The following is a 16,340-nucleotide window of genomic DNA, read 5'->3' on the forward strand; positions in this document are numbered from 1 at the left end:
GAACTGTCACCCAGCCACCTGTCTGAGATCCCGGCTGCTCGGGAAGCTGTGGGGGGGGTAGCTGTCTTGGGCTAAGCTACGTCTAGGAGGCTCCACACCGGCTACATGGGCATAGCTAGCTGGCCTGTTCTCCATGGTGTGGAGCCGCGCTTCTAAGTCTGTGAGCCTCGCCTCCAATGCTGCTAGTATCTGACATTTATTACAAGTACCATTATCGCTAAAGGAGGCAGAGGAATAACTGCACATGCGACACTCCGAGCAAGAGAAAGGAGGAGAGGAAGAGGGGGAAGCCATTGCTCTAGATTAAGCTACTAGCTTAGCTAGCTTCTAAACTAGCCGACCTAAAGTAGCAAGTTAAATTTGGTAGTTAGCAAGAACTTCTGCAAAACAAGTGCTTTAAGTGGTGCAAGCGTATGTTGTCACTCAAAAATTCAGATGAACCTAGAAAATAGTGAGTTTAATTCCTAAACAATCTGGAAGCAAGCACAACGCAGTGCAAATACAGAAAACAGGAAATGAGTACGGTTTACCGCAGGAAACAGCAGTCCATCAAAGGTTCCGCATCACCGTTAACAAAACACGTTAACGGTGTAAGAAACGGTTTCCTCTGGCAGCCATACTAGAAGTGGGTCAGTTATTACAGTTCGTGCTATGCAGTCAAATAAAAGTTATAAGGACCCAGATGCCTTCTAGTAGTGGTGGTTTCTGTCTAGACTTGTACAGGTTATGGGATGTATTTAATTTCAGGAGCAGGGTTGGGAGTTAAAGGATTATCAAGACACTAATGAGGACATTTGTAAAAGAGCTGAGATGATTAGTCAAATCAACAGCAAATGAACTGCTGACTGCTCTGACAATTAATTAATCATTTAAGTCACTTTTTAAGTGAAAGAAAAATCCAATATGGTTTCAACCTATCCAACATGGAGATTTGTTGCTGTTCCACCAGCTGGTCAGACAAAACCACATTTCATAGAGTAAATCATTACTCAAGAAAATAACTGGCAAAGAAAATGAAAAAGTACATACAAGTTAATCAAACTGATGTTCAAAGCAAAAAACCATATTCCATCTAACTCTTCATGCACAAAACTAAAAAGTTAAGCTTGTTTTAAGCTTTTAATTAAAATTCAGAATAATTCATTTGGACAACAGATATTTCTAAAACAATACCATGATAAGATCATCTCATTGCAGAACATGAGGCCTAATGTTATTTTAACAAGCCCTGGTGTACTGTTACTATTCACTATGAAACCACTACTGTACATTCTGCTTCACTGGTAACAACAGTACTATCAAACCAGGTTGGGCAGGTTTAGCTCCAAATGATCTTTGTCTGTTCAAGTCAAGGCTGAAGTATTAACAACAACATGTAGATCTGCCTGAAAGCCAACGTGATGCTTTCTAAACCGGCTCCCCCCCCGCCCGGCTCTTTGTCTTATCTACGAGGTGAAACCCTCACATAAAATAACTCAGACTACTGGTGCATGAAACGTACTTTGCAGACTAACATGAGAGTGATTGTGTTTCATGGTCGCGCGGCTAACTATTCCTACTGAGCATGCCGATATCTGATGATTGCTGACAAGCAGCTGACAAAGATGTACACAAGAAAATATAGTGGACTTGCACCATATTTCTAAAACATTTGAGGGTCTTTCAGCACCAGTGGCCTTTCATTATGTAGAGTTAAAGGCTTTAGTTTAGAGTGGATATCAAAACTAGAGCTGCAACTAATGATTGTTTCCTTTATTGATAAATCAGCTGAATGTCTTCTGGATTAATTGATTGTTTAGTCTGTAAAATGTGAGAAATTTGTGTAAAATGCCCTTCACACTTTACCAGAGCATGTCAAAGAGCCCATGCTTCTGTGTTTTCTGACTTATCTACAATGTTACAACGGTGAATTATCATCTTAAACATGCCCTAAAGATCAAAAAACGAGGTGTACCTACACTGTTGTACGTTGAATGTCTGTTAATGCCTTGTTTCTGTAACGTTAGAGAGAACTTTTGTAAGGCTGGAGAAGGTACTATGTCTGCATTATGCTAGTTAAAACATGGGGTTTCTCAACTACCTGCTTTGTTTAGTGTTACGCATCTCTTTTCATCGATACATGGGTACCGCTGTTTACCTAGTGAATTAATCCGGTTCGTTGTGCTGTCCACCTTCGTATGCATAAAAACATTTGATCATGAATGCTGAATTTCCTGTTGATTAACCACTTGTTTGAACTGTCAAAACTTTAAATTAATAGCATAGTCTATTTTAAGGTTTTTGACACCAAAACGTAAAAAACCTGACACTATCAAACAATTTTTAGTGTGAGAGAGAAAATACAAATAGAGGGCAAGCCGATGTTTTTGACAGCCCAAATTTAAAATTTGGAAAGTGTGTTGTGAGGGAGGAGGGTGTCATTCCTGTTTTTCTGTTAAAAATCAAGGTGAGAACACAGCATTAAAAATACTTGTGATGAAGGGACGAGATGGGAAAGGAAGAAAGTGAGAGCGAAGGACTTCGACCTGAGACGGATGAAGCTGAGATAAAGACTCTGGAAACAAATCTGATAAAATCTCTCTTTTACTGAGAGCCGATCGAAGGCAAGAGAGTATTTATGCAAATTAGTCTTCAAAGACTTTTCACACATCCAGTGGAGAAGCTGAACACAAAGGCAACATCCTACCCTAAATCAATAGGCAATGCACAGTACAGACATGCTCTTCAATGTTAAGACATCTCAAAAACATTTGCACAAATTTTTCAGCCGATTTTCACGTTTCTACAAATGTCAAGCACTGTTGATGAAATATGCCAAGTTCGTACATTTCGATTTAAAAAGGATTCCTTGTAAGATGAAGAAACAGAAAGTGAGAGAATCCCTCTGGCAAAAATATCAGAGAAGAAAATATAATTGGATAAAAGCAAAAGAGAAACTTCCTCAGTTTGACAGAAGAGAGAGATGAAGGGGTATTTATAGATAATAGTATTAAAGCTGCTTCACTGGTTACGTCAGACAGACTAGAGTAGGAGTGAACGATGGACGAGTAGGTAGAGAAGGAGGAAGGCTGAAAGGAGGCTGAACAATGATGACATGAAGGACAGAGGAAGGAAAGATGAGGTGAGTACAACAAGAACAGAAGTATGACATGGACAAATGAAGAGGAAAGAAGAGAGACTGATGACGAGAAAGGATGAAGGGCAGGCAGAAAGAAAGGAGAGAGATGAGGAGGAGAGTAAGGGGAGATACAGGAAGGAAAGAAGAGGGTGGAAGAAAAAGGAAGAAGAAGAGACGATGAAGAGGAGGTGGAGAGAAAAAGAACCGAGGAAGGTAGCTAAGCAAAAAGAGACTACAGTATCTACTTTTCTATTTTTGAATATTTCCATGTGCTTTAGAGTTTATCTGTAAAAACGGTATCATGATGTTGCCATATGAAAACGTCAAGATTACACTGTTGGATCTCCAAGTGAGAAAAGGCACAAACTAAATGAAACCGACTCACTCCATCATTATGTGGCATCATTATTGCCATTGCTCATTACTGGGTCCATAAACTGTCAGAAAATATATCTCAGAGCCCAGTGTGTTGTCTTCCAGTTGCTTGCTGTGTCAAAAAACTAATGAAAACAGCAAATTCTCACAAGCACAAAAGTTTATTACACTTAGTGATTGCATGCAAGGAAAGTTTAATTATACCAATATTTACTAGGTTTCAAATGGCCACACACATCGGATGTCCTGGGTCAATCTTTAGGGTCTCTGGAGTTTTGGAGCAATAGAAAATTTGGTAATAATCAACAGTCTAGTCAATAATAAAACTGATACTGAATTGGAGCCATACCAAAAAAAACACTTGTTTAAGGAGTTTTTGTGCACAAGCTAAAAATCTATTTGAGCCTTTGACCTGAAACAGAACTGCCCCCATGTTTGGTCAGTTATCAGTTTAAAAAAGGGTAGATCCTGTCATTAACAACAAATCAAATGATGATCAAACACAAATACACTGTAAGAACCCATTCACCTTGTCCCTCTGTTGTCATTCATGTGTTTATCTCCACACTATCCAACAAAAATCATGTGCAGTGTGTCTAAGTATGTTATGATGTAATGCACAACCAAGCACACCATGTCTGTATGGATGCAAGGCTGCAGGGTGTGAATGCAGCACCTCAGTGCCAAGACATTCGGTGTGTGTGCAAGCAAGGTGTGGCTGGTCCCAGTGGGTGGGTGGATCCTCCACCATATGGTCTCTGGGCTCCAGACACACACACGGGATGTGAGCTCACAAGATCCTGAGATGTGGGTAGGACTGTATCAGCAGCTGATATTTTCATCTTCAGATTCTTTGTGTTTGGTCGCTGTTGATATTTTCAGATGCACAAGTGAGAGAGTTCTGTAAAAACGTTAACAGCAACACTACACTACCAGCATTAACTAATTACTTCTTATGATTTAATCTTGCTAACTGATTAAAGATATCCGGAGTCAACTCTAAGCATCAGGAATGAGCCAGGCATATTTTAATGGCTCTGCATTGGCTAAAGGACAAGTTCCAATCCTTTCTTTACTGTACTCTACTATGTTTTGTCCATTTTTTGCATATTAGAGCGCAAATGACTTAGACTTAAAGCGAAATGATTTACTCAAAGTTGTTGTGCACAGTGTGCAAACTGGTGCAATAATCCTGCCTTGAACGGGCGTGTAAAAGGGACTAGTGTTTGCATAGATTCTGTGCCCATGCACAGCACAGCACAGACATGCTATTAATCTTTTTGCTTTAGTGCAGCAGGTTTGTTTCTGAGCCATTTTCAGGGGGATTTTCAAGAAACAATGAGCAAGTTGCTTTCCATTGGTTTGGAAAACCTGAAGTCAGTGTTGTAGTGCAGGACTCAGACACGAGCCTGACTCCAGTCCAGATTTGGACTTGGAAGTTGGATAGGATGACTAGATTTTCTTTTACTTTTGTAAACAGGCTATAATAACTTGGCCAATAATATTTGTATTAAAACCTGTTCATTCACACTATGCTGTATCTGTAGTATCCACTTCCATCAAGTCTACACTCCACCTTTCTATAAATTATTTTTATGTATCAAATTGCAGAGCAATACGCAAGAGGTTCCATTAACCGAACATTTGACCTATTTGATTAATTTTTTTTCTTTTTTATTAATGATGGAAAAATCTGAAGGCATCATTTTAGCAGATCTGAACACAGGCTGACGATCTACACTAACTTTGAATTAAGGACAACTGAGATCTGCTCAATGCTCCTCACTATCTGGGACCTGACAAGTATTTTTTGTGGCCTTTGTGGTCACTAAATTACAGAATTTTAATGACCCTGTCCATCAAAATGATGGAGAGCTGTCAACTGTGTTTAATGTAGACCCTGATGATTCAGATTCGGATAACAGGGACTTAACTCAGACTTGAATTATTCTTTGGTGACTCAGATTCAACTCAAACACTGGGGACTCGAGACTCGACTCGGACACGAGACTCAACTAGAACACTGCCTGTGGTACAACAGAGAGCATGACCTTCTGAAAGCAGGAAAGACAACCTGACAGAAAACAAATTAAATTACACTGATGTTATCGTTCAATGGAGCTCCACCTGTAAAAGCTTCTCTTTCTCCTGCGGCAGAGCTCCAACTCCTGGTTTAATGACACTGAAGAGGTGCTTAATCAATCCAGGATTATAGCTTTCATCCAAGACAGACGGTTAGCCTGTTTGATGGCGAGGGAAGGTGCTTGTAGTTTTGTAATGTCATAGTTCGTCAAGACGTCAGGCTCAGCAGCCTCCAGACAGACCATCTATTATTCATCTGCTGAAGGCTGCTCGACGGCCACTATTTATGTTGCTACTGCATGTGTCTACGCTGCAAGGAAAAATATCCATGCTCATGGGTAACTCTTTGATTGCAGACATAAATCCTTTCATAGCTTGAAAGTAAACAAAAAGTATCAAAAATCAGACTAACAGCACTCTTAAAGCTAACCAACCTGGTACACTTTGTTTGGTGAATCCATACAAAAGCTGAAGTGTAAAAAACAACACAGACGATTTGGCTTTGCCAGAGAGAAACGTCCTTGAATCTAGATTTTTGTCACACCTGGACAGGGTCAGATTAGTGGTTTCTGATGGTTGTGTTATGCCAAGTAGCTGTAGCTTCATGTTTAGCATACATACATGTGAATGGTATCGGTTTTTTCATCCAACTCTCTGCAACAAAGCAAATGTATGCAGAGATCATTTCCACCTTGTAAAAGTGAACAAATGTTTTGTTTCTTCAACTTCAGCATTTGTTTTTCTTGATGCCTAAGGTATGACTAAGTTTTCACAAAACCACAAAAACATGGGCTAAACACAGCAACAGAAACAATCAGGAGAAAAAAATAAAACCAATGACTTTAGGTGTATTGTATGTTTGTGTGCGGCTTGACCCTGCGCTGAGCAGCTCATTGTAAGTCAGCAGGTCTAATTCACTCAGAGCCAAACAAACTGTTTCAGGTTTAAAAATAGCTTCAATGACAGGTGAAGCAGCATCCAAAGGCTAGCCAAAAGGAAAACACACACATTCCCAAGATAACACACACACACACAGTCCTCATTCTCCCAAAGAAGCCAAGCACAGTCCCACAGCAGCCAAATGGGTCATTAACACCTCCAAGCCCCTCTCTCTCGCTGTCAAAGCGACAACTGGGTGGCCTCGTGCTTCATGAGGGGCTGTAAAACCCTCCTTTAGCCGCACCTAGGTCTCCATAGCAACCACTGGCCTTAAACCATAACCTAACCCACAGATGGAATTTTCCGCAGCCAAACCAGGAAGTCCATTTCCTTTTTAAGGTGGTCACATTCAGTGATCACTCAGGTATCACTAAGTTAATAAATCATGTTTCTGATCAGATATTGAAAAGCGGACTTCTTGTCACTGGCTCATTTGAAGGCTGATGTCCTTCTAGGTAAGTTCTTTATTTCAGACTGGTGAGCTACTCATGCTGTAGGATCATATTTTAATTTGTACTTAAAGTCCACACTGTGGCTGGTGAGACAATCACACTTGTAACTAATTCACTATTTGATTTGCAGCAGTAGTTTTGACACACTCACCAGTGAATCCATACAATCTCCTTTAGAGCCAAAAACCCAGCCATCAAACCAACAGTAAGGTATTTAAATCCCACTGAAGACCCAAACGTACAAATTTGTTAGATGTGTATTAAACTGTTCCAACTAGGTTTCAGTAAGTGACAATGTCAAAGCACAGTTGGAAACAGCAGATATTCATGGTGTGGTTCTGTGCACAAAATATTCTTTTCCTCATGTAAATGCTTCTTAAAAGCAAACAACCATAAATCACGATTCAAGAGGTTAATTTCTTTCAGGACTGTCTTAGAGATCAGATTTTGGACATGCATCAGTATTATCAATGATTTATCCATGGAACATCAATGATGCAATAAAATTAATTAATAAACGATTGTACTGCACGCTCAACCTTTCTAAAGCCTGACGTCTGAATTTCTATACAAAGTAATAAACTGTAACCTATAGCCTACAACATACAGCACAGGAACTCTGATGGGCCCTTATCTAAGTGAAAATGATCCACAATAAAAACAGATAAGTGTCTGCTCACGCTCTCCACCAATATCTCTCCTCATACAAATGTGAAACGGTTTCATCAAACACATGGAGGAATGAATGGTAATACAATGAGTCCAGTGCCAACTGGGGGTCAAACCAACAGCAAACCTGGAGTGAACCACCAACACTTCTAATCCACACCTGTAGCTTTCGATTGTCAGTCAGATGAAGGTGAAGCTTTTACCAGAAAAGAAAAAAGGCAACTTCAGCCTGAGTCGGGTGGATGGAGCCTGCAATGTTAATAGGCAGTAATGATAAGTAATGATGATAAAAATACCAGATGAAGGTTAGCACACTACTGTCTACCTGTTTGCAATCAATATGACACAACACATACACTATAAACATAGTCTGACCTGCAAAAGCTACTAAACCCTCAAAAACCTACAGGCTCACACTGAACTCCCTCCAGGATGAAGAGAACTGCTCTGATTTCTACTGAGCCATGAGAAAACGCATATTAATGTTCACTTAACATAGAAGACAAAGTTCACAGTGATTAATTATACAACAGGTGATGGGAATCTACAGAAAAGCACAGTGAAGTCAAAGTAAAGTCACTACTGCAGACACAGTGGTAGCAACACTGGCAGGTTTGAATGGCTGAATATCGAGACTTAAAATCCTGGGATCGATCTGTGCATATGGCCTTTTCTCAGGAAGCATCTGCAGTGATCACTGATCAATCAGCTGATCACTGTCCTGATGATCTGATTGATCTGTTTATTCCCAGAGTGTCAGACACTCAGTGAGGAATCTGGTTTGCAAGGAGGATGTTTCCTCCTTCCGACAGAGGAGACCCGACGCTGCTCTGGAGATGCGGCCCTGACAAGGCTCTGCTGATCATTTTACTTTCATTTGTCACCAGTTTGTAGAAGACTGACAGCTATATGAGCCACGCTGACTCACAAATAGTCCCATAAATTGTGGCAGGTCACAGATTCGGGACTCAGGAGATGACTATGGGTTTCTCTTAACAGAATTATAAATCTTAGAAGGACAGACTGAAAAACTCTCTGCACACTGATCTGAGCTCTGTTTAGTTTGCTGCAAAGATATTATTACTGGCTATGAGATTTTAGGCCTTGGAAGTCAAGCTAACAGTGTGTGGATCCTACTATATTCATTATCTTCCTGCTGAAAAACTGCTGAGGAGCTAACACTAGCTCAAAGCTGTCTGCAGATACCAGGTCAATGATGATTTTTTCAATAAAAACAGTGCAGATTAATCAGTTTTTGCCCTGTCTGGGCTAAAACTGACCATTAAAGTGGACATCGAGACTGAAGCATCTGCTCCTGTATGTAGCTGTAGGGGATGATACTGACAGTCCATGTGTATGTGATAGCAATTATCCATCCATCCATTATCTATACCGCTCATTCCTGAATAGGGCCATGCGGGGGGGGGGGCGGGAGGCGATCCCAGCTGAGCATGTCTTTGGGTTGTGGGAGGAAGCCGGAGAGAACCCACGCAGGCACAGGGAGAACATGCAGACTCCACACAGAAAGGCCCCGGGTCGGCCAGAGGCTCAAATCCAGAACCTTGTTGCAGTGAGGCAGCAGTGTTAACCACTGCACCGCTGTGCCACCATGATATCAATTATAAAAATTAAAAAAATTATATATATATGGTAGTGTGTGTGTGTGAATATATATATATATATATATACACGTATATGTATAACGAAGGCGGTCCTGTGAGTGGTGCAGGTTCGTCCATTCTTGTTGAACTGTTCTGTACATGTAGTCCTAAAAATATTGATGAATCAGGCTTTAGTTGTTTAGGATTTACCAAGAAAAATAAATCCTTGGTTCACAGTTTTTTTTTTTTTTTGACATATTAACAATTTAGCCTGAAACATGCACAACTCAAGGTAACAGTGCTGCTCACTTTTTGAATGTAGAAGAAATTTAGATGCATTTCACACAACAGTGGTCATTAAGAATTACATTGAAATTAAATGAATCTGGACTTTGTGAATGGAACAAAGACAGCATATCCAGTTCTAGTACACAGATAATTTAGGCTTGGACATATAAAGAGGATTTCAGCTTTCTGTTATATCTCATGAAAAAAAAAGAATTTAACTTTGATGTGTCTCTTCTCAAATTATTTCCAAGTATAAGAGCTTAAAAATAAATTTTAAGGCTAAATAATTCCTGTGAGAGGAGAGCAGTCTGTCTGTGTAACGTTATTCTTAGACTACAACACAAAAGCTTGGGGCACGACATGGACTTTCGGGTGAATCATGTCAGAGGTCTCCTGTGAGGTAGATTCAGTTATGGACCAGTGGAAACTGGCAGGATTTCATTCATTCGTTACTCTGTATTATCAGTCCGGCAACACAAACACTCCCATGTTATCGCTACCTACTGGGAAACTGGGAGGAAACGGCCGTAATAAAATAAATATTCAAACCATCCACCTCCAACCTCCCCGGGACTGACTTCGGGTCCGCTGTGTGCGGGTTGATGGGCCTGCCGGGTCCGGAGCGTTGATATATAAAAGCAAATTCAGAGCAACCCCAGCCTACAATGAGCATTAGCCCTCTTCTATTCACTAGCAAATGAGCCCCCAGTTCACAATGCACCATGCCTGGCTGAGAAGGAGGCTGAATGGCTAAATGTAAGGTTTGCAAATAAACTAATAAAGGCTCGCTTACCACTTGTCTGGTTGCAAACGTAAATCCCCGAATGTTGTGTGATAATTTCCGACACGAGGACACACCGTCTCATGTATTCGGTAAATTCTACGTCCTCTGTACTCTGCTACGATCCGTCGCCCTCCTGGTTGCCGTTTTAACAGTAAACTTAACGAGCCTTGGCTATTCTTAGCTAATTTCAGAACACCCTGCCGCACAGAAACACCCTCTCCCTCACGCGCCACTCCGGACATGCAATTGGTCAGTGCACAACCGCGCCCATCACCGATTGGCTGGTGCGGATGTCACTTTAAAAGCCCCCTGGGCGGGTCAAAGCTCGCCGGCTGGGTGCGAGCGGTGATGCATTCATAGCCGTTAAATAAATGTCCGAAATCCCATTACCCTCCAAAGTCTTGCTGAGGGCGTTGCTTTCAGGAGTAAATCCACTGATCGATCAAAAGCTATGAAAATGTAGGAATTTATGTAGAATTAATTCAAGAGAACACATACACACATTAAAAAAACTTTTCGAGGTTATTTAAAACTATGACCAAATCCAGTCGACCCACTATTATTATTATTATCTACAATGTTTAAATATATAAAAAGCATATATCAAATTAAAATATTACGTATATCTATTTTTGTTGAAATGTCCCTCAAATTATTAAATTTGGCTATATATTATTGAATATCAAACAATATTTTCCCCATGTGATGGATATGTGATTAGTGGAAATTAGTTTATACTTTTTACATGACTGACAGTAAACTGGATCATGCAAAATGTACAGTAAAGAAAGATGTTTTCCAATATATTCTGCATGGGCAGAGTGAGGTAAAACGTCTGTTGGAGCTTATCATTCTGACATTCTGCATATGAAATCTTTCTTACTCTGCATCATAATCCACACTTTTTAGCAAAATTAAGTAGGATACACATTTCAAGATTTTTATTAGCCATTTATGCATAAACAGACTTGGCATATAGGAATTCTTGTGCAGGGCTCTCCCGGAGTCAAGTAAAGAATTTATGGTAAAATACTGAGTTGCTCTGAACATTTTGTTCCCCTCCAGCCCAAATGTAACCTGGACACTAACAAGCATTTTTCCTTTACAGATAATGTGCTCAAAATAAGTTTTATTCCACCTAATCAATAACAAAATTAAGTTTGTTTAGCATAAGCCTAAATTAATCCTTGAGGACATCATTGTTTCCTGGAATGGCACTGTTCAATAAACCAGAAAACAGCTGCAACAGTTGGCAACTATGACAGTACAGTATTAAATGAGGTGAAGAATTAGGAGACAGCAACACCTTGTGGTGGGATTGAAGACGTTCAATAACAGTTCAGTAACAACATCTTTGCTGGAAACATTTAGCTCTGCCCCGCCTCCTCCACTGTGCAAAAGAGATGCTTTACTGGGTCGTAGCCAATATAAAGGGAAGGGACAAATGACCATATGGGTTGTAAACTATAGGACTTGTTGGAAGTAGTTATCCTGATTCTTTACTCAACTAGGCTACCAAAGTATAAAAAATACTCTATTACAAGTAAAAGTTCTAAATTCAAGATCAAAGTACACAAGTTTAAGCACCAAATATATTTAATGTACCAAAAGTTAAAGTAGAATGTATGCAGAAAGGCAAATTTCACAGTAATGTAGTAATATGTAATATGTTACTATATTATTATAAGCTAATATTTTCTCAGGGGAACTGCTTGGCTGAGTGTGTTCATTATGTCCTTATAAATCTGAATCTTGTGTTTGTATTGGAGTTCTTATCTGTGGATATGATGGGGATGAACGACAGGCTACCAGTAGCATGATGTAGATACAGTACAGGCTCTAAGGCATGAGGCACATAGCTGCTGGCCTCAATTTATGAGTAGAGTTCAGCTAAAATTTGACAAGCATCAGAAGTGCTATGATTTGCCAACCCCTGAACATAGGAACATAGTTTAACCACTAAGGTGGCACATTTTAAACTTATCGAAGCTCCAAACACTGCTTGAGGTTTTTAGGCAGAGATATTAGATATTATATTTTATACTACCATGAAGCTGCAAACAGAATAAAACTCTTTCATGTTATTATTTCAGGACAAGAGCCCAAAGCCTCCCAAAATAATAACAATCTTTTGTGCCTGACTGCATATAACTTAGCATTTTTTTATTGTTAAGGTACACTGTACAGGTATTCAATTACAAATACAGAAACCATTATATTATCAGATTAAAATGCACGAATCTCATCACAGCATCTAATTAAAATAAAATACATATGATTTAAAGCAGGGCTCACTATATTATTTTGAGTACAAAATAACTAACGCTTGATTACACATTGTGTATTGATTAACCTTAGCACCTGATCAAACATTGATTATCACTGGTTAATCAAATCTTTACTTTATGCATGAAGCCATTATATTTAAATGTCCTCATTTCCAGTAAACTCCGTGGTTCTTCTTTCTCTTCTTACAGACAGACACCTCTGTCTGGATTTCCTCTATTTCAGGGATGTGTCTGCTGAAGTCCCCTTTTCACACACAGCTGTACACACATACACCAACAAAATTCATGCAGTATGAGTTGATCCAGTCACTTCCGCACCATGTGAGTAGCGGGAAGAGCTCATTTGTTCTTGGATGGATCTTGCATTGGCCGAAGCTTCCATCCGCCAGAAGCAGCGACAGCCAGCGGGTGAAAACAACGGGACCCCAGAAAGGACCTCAGCGCCCAGGCGAATTCAGCGAAACCTCCCGAAGGCCGAAGTAACAACCAGTCTCCGGCAGAGAGCTCAAATCACCGCGAACATGCCTGCAAACGTATCGGTGTCTCTGTCGGTGCTGGCAGGGATCGTGGCGCTGAGCGACGCGACCCGCAGGTTGCTGACCAGGGTCCTCGCAGGTACCGGGCTGTCGGTGTACGCGGTGGAGTTCGTGTCCACCTTCCAGCTCTGCTGCTGCACACACGAGCTGAAGCTGCTGTCCGAGGTGGGCGGGATCGAGCCTCGCCTCGCGCTCACCTTTACGTACCTGGCGGCCGTGGTGCACGCGCTCACCTTCAGCGGGGCCTTCGGGAACCCCTCCGGTGCGCTCGAGCACGCCTACCACCTGAGGATCTCTGGCTGGTGCGCCTTGCGGCGGATCGCGTGCCAGTTCGCTGCGGCCGCTGCTGCACGAGCCTCAGTGCCCGGGGTCTGGGATTGTCGGGACTGCACGTGCGACATAAGCTGCTCGGTTACCGGTGCATCAGCGCCATTCACTCGCCGCTGCCCATAGCAACCGCCGTGGAGCTCGCGTGCGCCTTTGCGGTTCAGACTGCTATCACGCACACGCGATCGGTGGAGGAGAAATTCCGCGTGCACGCCGTAGCTGCGGTCATCACAGCATCGGTTTATGCAGGTATGACACGGACTGTTTTGTTATTTCTCTTGTTGACGTCATGTGAATAATTAATTAGCATTTTATGGAAACTCCAGTGTTGGTTAGTCTGGGGTCAGAGGTCAGAGGTCAGCATGCTGACTGGCACTCCAGCAGGTTTTCTTTAGGTTTATAGTGTGGATAGGCTACTAAGGTCAGAAGATTGATGCAGAATAAATACATTGAATGACATGAAATTGACCAAAGTAAAGGAACTAATACTAATAAAGAGCCAAACAGTGAAGCTGAAGAGAACTGACACATCATAAACAGACCTCCCATCACTGGCTTGGGTAACACACACCACTATTTATGGATATGATCTGACCTGACAGGTTTATGAGCTTATCAGCAATTTGATTGATCTTTATTTGTTTAACTCCTGCCAAAATACCATCAAGTTTTACTGAATGTTAATGAATCAACAGTGAGAATTTAAAGTGGATTCACCAACTCTTAGCACCTGTTCCTCAAGAGAATCTGATTTAAACACAGGTTCAAGGTATGAACACTACATAATCCAACCTGTGTAGAATTTGTATGTAGTCTCCTGTCCTGTTGTTTGCCTTCTGTTTGAACTCTGAGGATAAATCACTGGGCAAGCAGCTCCTCTCCAACTGTCTTCAAAGACAACTTAGGAGCTGGAGGCATTGTGGAGCAGTGGTAAGCACTGCTGCCTCACAGCAAGAAGGTCCTGGGTTTGAGCCGGAACCTAATTAACCTGGGGCCTTTCTGGTTGGAGTCTGTATGTTCTCCCTGTGCGTGGGTTCTCTCTGGCTTCCTCCCACAGTCCAAAGACATGCAGCTTAGGTTGACTAGTGACTCTAAGTTTCCCCTAGAAGTGAGTGTGAGTGTATGTGTGTGTGTGGTTGTCTGTCTACATGTCAGCTCTGTGATAGGCTGGCGACCTGTCCAGGGTGGACCCGCCTCTCGCCCAGTGTCAGCTGGGATCAACTCCAACCTCCTGCGACCCTCTTCAGTACAAGCGATATAGATAATGGATGGATGCTTGTTTAGGAGTTGTTTCCGAACAGTTTTTGTCCTTATAAGGTGACTCATCTGTGTGTCCAGGTGGCCATTTGACAGGAGCGGTGTTTAACCCAGCCTTGGCCTTCTCCACACAGTTCCCCTGCAGTGGAAACTCCTTCCTGGAATACTGCCTGGTCTACTGGCTGGGCCCATTGCTGGGTAAGACCAACTGATGTGCACAGTCTCAGGGCATCTGGTGGTCTTAAAATCTTGCATTAATTTTAATTTCCTCAAATAAAAAAGGTATCAGAAAGTCTGAGCTTTAAGTTAAAAAGGACTGACATGAGCTGCAAAGCTATTTATTAATTTCTTAAAGAAAATCTAATCTTCTCTAAACACTAACCAAGTTTTCTTCTATGTTCTTGCTGTTCCAGGTATGGCGAGCTCAGTGCTGCTGTTTGATAAACTCATCCCTTTTCTGTGGAGGAAGTCAGCGTCTCTGCATCGACCCCAGAAGAAGAGGATGTGAGCATCGCCGGACAGCATTTCCAACCCAGAGCGCACGTGGACACTTCGTTTTTGACCTGCTACTGATCTTATCAACACTGACATGCATTTTTATTTTTAAATTTAGAGCTTAAAGTGTTTTCTTTACAATGGACCATCATTACCCAGATAGCAGATGATTTCTCCACAAGAGCACATCTTAGAAAGTTTTTCTGTGAGAGAACTCAACAAGGCATTCAAACATTTATAAGCTAAGATTTTTTTTTAAATCAGACTGAATTCACAGAGCTGGTGAAATAACATTTACTTGCCTGTTAATGTCAAGTCCTGCATACAAGTATCGTAGCTGCAATAATATACTGAGCCAAGTAATTTTTTGGTCATGATAATTAGTTTTTAAACCAGGTTACAAAGTGACTGTATATAGTATTATTCATATGTGACATTCCAGGGCCAAGCACAGTGTAGGAATGTGCAGTACTGGATGTTTTTGCACAAGTATAAAGTTTTGGTGCCTTTGAATTTTAACAACTGGAAGATTAAACTGTTGGTATCAGATTGATTGTGTTTGTGTCTGGGCTGAAACGAGAAACATTTGTCAACAATTCTGATAAGCTATTATCTCATGTTTTGAGAAGGTGAGGACTAAATTCAGTATTGTTGGGTTTTTAACTGCTGCTCATACAGAAAAGGCTCTGGAGGAAGATCCTTTAGTAAAAGTATAAATACTACAGTGTGAAAATAGAGTCCTGCATTCAATATGTTACTTAAGTACAAAAGTATTAATATCAAAATATACCTCTAAAAGTAGTCATTATGCAAAATGGCACATTTCACAGGTACTCCAAGACCAGCCCTGTGTGTTTGCTGCTCAATGGTGGGCAGATCGTGAACTGTGGGTTTACTGTGGTGCTTGTCTGATGAACACAGCTGCTGGAAGCACCAATAGTGAACCACACAGTCACTGCAGTAAAACAGGCTAAAAAGTGCAGCTAAGATGCAGAAATGGTGCTAATTCTCTGGAGCCTTGTTTGCGCAAGCAGCACTCTATTAAAATAAATGTTTAGTGGAGCTGAATTTGAATAAATCAAGCAAAGAAACTCCTACAAAAACTATGCATTTATTGACAATTTGATAA

The 16,340-nt window shown here is 41.1% G+C and overlaps 2 protein-coding genes across 2 annotated transcripts in view; one reads left to right on the plus strand and one right to left on the minus strand.

The window, feature by feature from the left end:
• Positions 1-10,566, minus strand: part of pak1 (p21 protein (Cdc42/Rac)-activated kinase 1) — a 47,821-nt gene extending 37,255 nt beyond the window's left edge. The window contains exon 1 of the mRNA XM_020623563.1: positions 10,318-10,566. The gene's annotated coding sequence lies outside the window, so the exon portion shown is untranslated. The remainder of the gene's footprint in view (positions 1-10,317) is intronic.
• Positions 10,567-12,437: 1,871 nt separating this feature from the next.
• Positions 12,438-15,774, plus strand: aqp11 (aquaporin 11). The gene is given in 4 exon segments (XM_020623560.1): positions 12,438-13,505; positions 13,508-13,708; positions 14,798-14,914; positions 15,130-15,774. Coding segments are annotated over 4 exon segments (969 nt in total). The 5' UTR covers positions 12,438-12,949; the 3' UTR covers positions 15,225-15,774.
• Positions 15,775-16,340: the final 566 nt, after the last annotated feature.

This window comes from Monopterus albus, unplaced genomic scaffold (assembly GCF_001952655.1).
Source record: "Monopterus albus unplaced genomic scaffold, M_albus_1.0 scaffold304.1, whole genome shotgun sequence".
Classification (NCBI taxonomy): Eukaryota; Metazoa; Chordata; class Actinopteri; order Synbranchiformes; family Synbranchidae; genus Monopterus; species Monopterus albus.